The following is a 7115-nucleotide window of genomic DNA, read 5'->3' as shown; positions in this document are numbered from 1 at the left end:
CGACGTGGTACCTGGCGAGGGGATGTGGAAGGAGGACGCCAAGGGCAGGCGGGCGGCGGCGGCGTAGCTCGGCCGCGGGCGGAGCCGACGAGGCGAGACGGCGAGCGGCGGCCGGCGGTCCATGGATCGATCGGCCAACCAAGGCAAGGAAAGGCGGATCTGAGGGGAGGCAAACAGGAAGATGAGTTGTAATCAGATCGAGAAGGCCGAGGAGCCGCTGCCGAGGAACCGTCAAGAAAGCAAGATATCGAAACCTACCCGGTGCGGCGGCGGCGGCGGCGGTGGCGTGGGTGGCGTGGTGGATTCTCTCTCCTCGGGTGGATGACGAGGTTTTAATAAGGGGAGGAGAGGTGGGCGCAGGGGAGGAGGCTCCAACGGTCTGATTTGGTCTTTTGAATTGTCCCGACCCGAACGTTGTTCTGTTCCGAGGGCTGTAAAGCGGACGCGTCGCTCCGCGTCGAGTTCCTATTGTTTTCTTTTTCCATTAACTTTTCACAGCATCTTCTTATTTCTTTTTTTTGCGGATGTACATCTTCTTATTTCGGCCGGATTATTTTCATTTAAAAAAGTTTTTTGCCGGTTAAAAAATGTCAACATCCACTGTTACAAAAAAAAAATGTTTCTGAATTAGAAAAGGTTCGAAAATTAAACAAGTGTAAGTTTGAAAACTGTTCACGAATTCAAAAATGGTTGCTACTTCAGAAAAATGAAAATAAAAAAATATCATGAATTTTCAAGGAAATATATTGAATTAACCGGAATATGTTCTCATGTTTCAAGAAGTTGGAAAAATATTAAATTAACCAAAAAAATACAAAAATCAAAATGAATAATCACGAATTCTGACAATTTTTATTTTCAAGAAGTTGGAAATATGTTTGTGGATTTGAAAATTGTTCACATGTTTCAAGAACATTCGTGCAATTAAAAAATGCTCATGAATTGGAAATCAAAAAAAGTAATGAAAAAACTGTCTACGAGTCTGGAATATGTTCATCAATTCTAAAAAATAGAGCATCTAAAAATTTGTTATCAAAATGTTCAAACATTCAAAACATATTTAAAAATTTCAAGAAAATATTTCCATATTTAAAAATATGTGCAATTTTGAAAACAATTCCAGGAATTTAAAAATAATTGTGAATTCAAAAAATGTTTGCAGGTATAAAAATATTCATTGATTGAAAAGAGTTTGCAAATTCAAACAATACTCATGATTTTTTCAAAAGATAAAGAAAAGGAAAATAAGAAAGAGAAAGGGAAAAGATAAAACCAAATGAAACGAAAAGGCAAAAGAAAAAATAGGAGGAAAAACATAAAATAGGGAAGGAAAAAAACAGTGTGGGAGTTTCCCAAAATTGGATGAGAAGCTTCCAAAACCTTCCGTGAACCGTTTTGGAAAACTGCTTGCAGGAATGCTCCAACCATTTAATGAGCGTGACCAGGTCGGCATGCTTGTGGACGATCACATCGATCTGTAGAGAACAACCAAAATTTGTTGGTAAAAGTTGGTATACAAATTTGGAACGCATGTTTACTGTTCAGCCACGAACTCGCAAATTAGAGAGCCACGATCATTAAACTTGACAAGGTAAGACAAAAAAAACCTACCCGTTGCCAAGGAACCGTCGAGAAAGCAAGATATCAAAAACTACCCGGTGCTGCGGTGGCGGCGGCGGCGGTGGCATAGTGGCTTCTCTCTCCTTGGGTGGATGACGAGGTTTTAATAAGGATGCGTTTGGTTGCTGGGCTATCCCACCCTGGGACAGGGATAGCCATTTTTTTCTGGATGCCATTCGTTTGGTTCGTGGGCGAGTTGGGATAGGGATAGCCGGATGCTGAGAATATTCTTCGAAAATGAGGCTGAGCGCGTCCGCGAAAATCTCGCGGACCTGCGTATCCCGGCGCGCGCGTGACGCGAAGCAAGCCACGAAACGTTTTTCTCTACACCCCCGATTTCGTCTAGCTCTGTTCTCTCCTGCGGCGGCGGCGGCGGCCGTAGAAATCGAAGCACGGCGACGGAGATCAATGCCCGGCAGTATGGATCTCCCCTTCCCTATCTTCTTACTTGGCGTGCCTTCTCTCCTTCCTTTGTCATTTCTTTCATTGGAGCTGCTGAGCTGCAACCTAGCAGCGGTCATGGCGGCGGCAGACAGGTGAGTGTCATGCGACGGAGCCCTGCAGATGGAGGTCGAGCGTGCTGCACGCGCTGCGTATTGGGCGTGTCTGCCGGCTGCGCGTTGGACGTGCTTGCCTGACGTGCCTGCTGCGCGTGTTGTACGCCAGGCCTGGTTGCCGGGCTGCCGGCCGGGCGTGTGGGCCGCGCTTGCCGTTCTCGCATGTGCGTGGTGTATATGTGTGCATGGTATACTGATGTGTTTCATTTGATAATCTCCCCAAAATACTGGTTCTTTGATTAATTTTGTCCTACATCAGCCGAAAGGGGAAAAGGAACAGGAAATCAGTGGCTATCCTAACCATGCTTTATCCTTCACAACCAAACAAAATATAGGCTAACTTCATCCATCAACCAAACATAAAAAATGGCTATCTCTAACCAGCTGGATAGGGATACCCTTAGCCACCCTAGCATCTCCCTTGAACCAAACACATCCTAAGGGGAGGAGAGGGGGACGCAGGGGAGGAGCCTCCAACGGTCTGATTTGGTCTTTTGAATTGTCCCGACCCGAACGTTGTTCTGTTCCGAGGACTGTGAGCGGACGCGTCATTCACAGTCTCGCCTTCGCGCACATGGACCAGACTAGCGTGCATTTTCTTTCACAGCATCTTTTTATTTCCGCCATTTCTAAAAAAAAAACTTTTTCTAGGATAATTTTTTTTATTTCGGCCGGTTTATTTTTACGAAAAAGATTACTGACGACGATAGCATTGCCATTTCAAACATTTTTCCCTACAGTATTAGTTATATGAAGCGTGGCAGTTTCATGAAAGGATGTTCAGAAATTTTATGTTGTTCTGAAGAAACTGTCACCCCGACAACTAAAACTGGCATCAGAATGTTCACAAATGCATCCCCTCCTAGCGAATGATCTCCAGATAAGAGGGTCCTTGTTTTAATTTAAAAATGTTCACTGATACTAAAAAATGTTTTTGGATTTTTAATAAAGTTTGAAAAGTAAAAAAAAAACTAAGTTTGAAAACTGTCCATGCATTGAAAAAATGATTTCTACTTCAAAAAACTGTGAATACAAAATAATATCATGAATTTGAAAAATATTTATGAATTAAAAACAATTGTGAATATAAAAAATGTATGCAAACTAAAAAATATTCGTGGATTCAAAAAACACAAAAAAAGTTCATGATAATCATGAATTCTAAACACGTTCATGAGTTAGAAAAACATTTTTCAATTCTGATAATATTTAAGAAACTGAAAATATGTTTGTGGATTTGAAATTGTTCACGTATTTCAAAGACATTAGCCAACTAAAAAAATATGGATGTTAAAACAATCACGCGTTGGAAAAAAACATGAATTAAAAAAATATTTACAAGTGCAGAAAATGTTCGCAAATTCTAAAACAAAATCAAGCATTTGAAAAAAATCATGAATTTGTTTAAAGTTCACGAATTTTATAATGTAAAAAAATTCAAAAGATATTTAATTTTTTGAAAAAAAATCACAAATCAAACATGTTTTGCATATTTAGGAAATATGTGAATATGAAAAAAGTTCAAGAATTATTATTTTATGAGTTCAAAAAATGCTGAGTACAAGTATTTGCAAATTCAAAAAATACTATTGAATTTTAGAAAATACAAGGAAAGATAAGTGAAAGAAAGGAAAAAGATAAAACAAAAAAACCACAGGAAAAACACGGGTATAAAGGGAAAAAATGTGTGGTAGTTTCCCAAAATTGGATTGGAAGCTTCTGGAACCTTCTGAAAACCGCTTCGAAAAACTGCTCGCTGGAATGCTTTGAGCATTTAATGGGTGTGACCAAGTCGACATGCATGTGGACGATCGCAGCGATACGTAGAGAACAACCAATTTTGTTGGTAATAACATCTTCATGTACAAATTTGGAATGCATGTTAATTGTTCAGGCACAACCTCGCAAATCAGAGAGCCACCATCATTAAACTTGACAAGGTGGGACAAAACACTCACCAATCAATCTGAACATGTCATTTAAACTCCATTGGGGCAGCAGCAATGACTCCTGCGGTTTAGGTGGATATTGTTGTGTCACTCGCGTCGGTGTGAAATGAAGGCGGCAACATCCGCGCCGAGAGATGGATGGCCCCAAACGGACGTGGCGGTAGTGTAAAGTGGGAAGGCGTCCTACCATCTTATATGCATTTTTAGCCCAACATGGAGTTCTGGCAGATACAACTTTTGAATGATTTGTCCTCAAGTTGTTGATTAGTACACCGCTTCACGTTCGGAATGAAAACCCTTGTCCGGACAATTATTGGTCGGGCTTGGCATCGTCAAACTTGCATTGTTACCTTGTTGAAGGTGTTGTTTACTTTTTTCTGCTGGTCTCGGCAAATAGCATGAAAACCTTTGTCGAGACTGTCTCCAATTGGACGTAGCGGCAACGGCACGGGGATGTCCATTTCTTGTTTATAGGTGACTTTTTGTAAAAGAAAAATAACAACTTAGTGACAGGGGTCGTGAGATTTTCATGATGAGATACATGATGAGATTGGGAAAAATGGATACATGATGAGATTTCCCAACAAGGCAAAACTAGTGGAGTTGGCCAAGTTCAATGATTTCAACTTGTTAGGGACAGGGGTGGTGATCAAAGTTCAACCCTGGTCTCTAGATCATCAGGCTGTTGGGAAAATGCACACAATATGGATCAAGCTGGCCAAGGTTCTTGATTGTTTTAGACATTTCCTAGGCATATGTGAGGTTGTTGCTGCAGTTGGACCTGTACTGGAGATTGATATGGATACTATAAATGAGGAGAAAATTAGAGCAAAATGTGGGATTAGGGATGTGGATAAAATACCACCTCATGTTGAGATTACTTCCCCTGATCTCCTTATGTTCAGAATTGGGGTTGAAGCTGCGAAGGTGGTGGAAATTGGTTGGTACAAGGAAGAGAAGAGAAAGAATGACAACAATAATATTTTAGAAGTGGGAGAGGAAGAGATAGAGAACAGGAAGAGAACTAAGTTGGAGGATACTGAATACAAAGGGGTTTCTCTGGGATGCTTGTCCCTAAAACAGAGTGAGGAGATAGATGGAAGAATTGAGAAAATGAGATCACAGATGGAAAAAAACATGATGCAATGGAAAAGTGAGATGACTTCAGAAAGAAGAAAATGGCAAAAAGAAAGTGAAATCATGCTCAGTAAAATAAAAACCCTTGAGGAGGACAAAGTCAGGAACAATGCACTTTGGGAAAAAAGTGAGAAAAGAATCAAAGAGCTGGAGAATATTCAGATGGAGTTGCAGGAGGTGAGTAGAAAGCGGCAAGAAGAAATTCAGAAGTTAGCACAAGAGGCTGCTAATAGAGAGGAATATGAAATGGAGTTAGCCAACATGGACCTTGAAGACTATGAGAAAGAAACTCAGCAAAAAAAGAGGAGACTGATTCTGGGAAATATAATGAGCCCACTGATTACAATGCTAGTCAAGAGTCAATTGGGACAGTGGGGGAAAATGGCTGAGATTCATGGGAGTGAGATCCTAGATAAGGAGGGGGAGGAAAAAGATGTTGAGATCGAAAGAAGTCTCAGAAATAAAGGAAAGGAGGACAAGAAAATTGAAGATATGGGAAAAATCAGAGCAGAAGAAAGAGATAATTATGATAAGAACCCTGATCTGGTAATTGCTGATGCTTCTTTATTGCATATTAGTTCTTTGGTGGGAATTGATCTGGGTTGCTCAATAGAGATGATTGATAAAAACATAGAGATTATTAATAGGATGGAGATAGCTAGAAGAGAGCTATACCTTCAAAATATAAAAAGAGAAAAAAGTAGTAGAGGAGAAGAGGATGGTAAAAAGGAAGGAGATAATGAAAAAGATGTCCCAGTATATATAAATACTGGAGATATAGACTTAGAGGATCTTTGTTCAGATTTTGAGCATTCTGATGCTGATATTGAGGAACAACAGATTAAGAAACTAAGAGGGATGCTCTCAGGAGGAAAAAGTGGCAAAAAAAGCTCACCAGCACTTGACTGTGTGAAGCAATCAGTTGGGATTGGGGTCCTCCAAAGAAGAAGAAAGGGAAGGAGGACTTAGTAGAGATTTTATTGTTTCTTAATTAGGATAATTCTGTCAAAAAGATGAGAGGGGTTTTCTGGAATGTAAGGGGTATTGGACAAGATCACAAGAAGAGATATATTAGAGAAATGATTCTAGATCAGAAGCTAGACTTTATTGGGCTCTCTGAGACCATAAAGCAAGACTTCACAAAAAATGAGCTACACAATCTATGTGGGGGAAAAACTACCAATGGAGCTGGAACCCACCTAGAGGAATGTCTGGAGGGATCTTGGTGGGAATTAATAAAGATATGTTTGATATCGAGGCCATTGAAAAGGGACAATATTTTTTGAGAATGTTAGTGTGACGCCCGGATAATTAAGCTACAGTAGTTCCACGCTAATGATGCCACGTCACCTTGGTTACTGTTGTTAATCTCGCGTTAGTTCAAAACCAATTCGAAATTCAAATTCAAAATAAAGGCAAACAACAAAAGTTTTCAAATATTAAAACTAAATTGTTCGGGTTGTGTCAAATAATGCATAGGTAATTATGATGGAGAAACCGCATTTTATAGAATGTTTAAATGCACTTAAGTAATTAAATACTAGGTAAAACAATTAAATAAATGCATTTTGGATTTTATAAAATACTAAACTATTTTGTTCAGTGATAAAACCTTTTGTGGCAGTAGTTATAATTGTAACTCTATTTTAGGTATGGGTTTCACTTTTTGTAAAACTATAAACTATTACATAAGTAAAAGAAAACAGAAACAAGAAAATAAATAAAAAGGAAAAAAATGGAAATAAAACAAAAGAAAATGAAGCAAAGAACCCCCCCCCCCTCTAGCCAGTCGGCCCAGCTACTAGCCAGGCCGTCCCAAACCGGCCTAGGCCGTCCCTCTCACTCCCTTATC

The 7115-nt window shown here is 39.8% G+C and overlaps 1 protein-coding gene across 1 annotated transcript in view; it reads right to left on the bottom strand.

The window, feature by feature from the left end:
* Window positions 1-416, bottom strand: part of LOC123041056 (uncharacterized) — a 1744-nt gene extending 1328 nt beyond the window's left edge. The window contains exons 1-2 of the mRNA XM_044463753.1: window positions 259-416; window positions 12-159 (exon numbers count right to left, since the gene is read on the bottom strand). Of these exons, the coding sequence (XP_044319688.1) occupies window positions 12-123 (112 nt within the window). The 5' untranslated portion in view covers window positions 124-159; window positions 259-416. The remainder of the gene's footprint in view (window positions 1-11; window positions 160-258) is intronic.
* Between the last annotated feature and the right edge of the window lie 6699 nt (window positions 417-7115).

This window comes from Triticum aestivum, chromosome 2B (assembly GCF_018294505.1).
Source record: "Triticum aestivum cultivar Chinese Spring chromosome 2B, IWGSC CS RefSeq v2.1, whole genome shotgun sequence".
Classification (NCBI taxonomy): domain Eukaryota; kingdom Viridiplantae; phylum Streptophyta; class Magnoliopsida; order Poales; family Poaceae; genus Triticum; species Triticum aestivum.
This window is presented reverse-complemented; position numbering and strand designations above follow the sequence as displayed.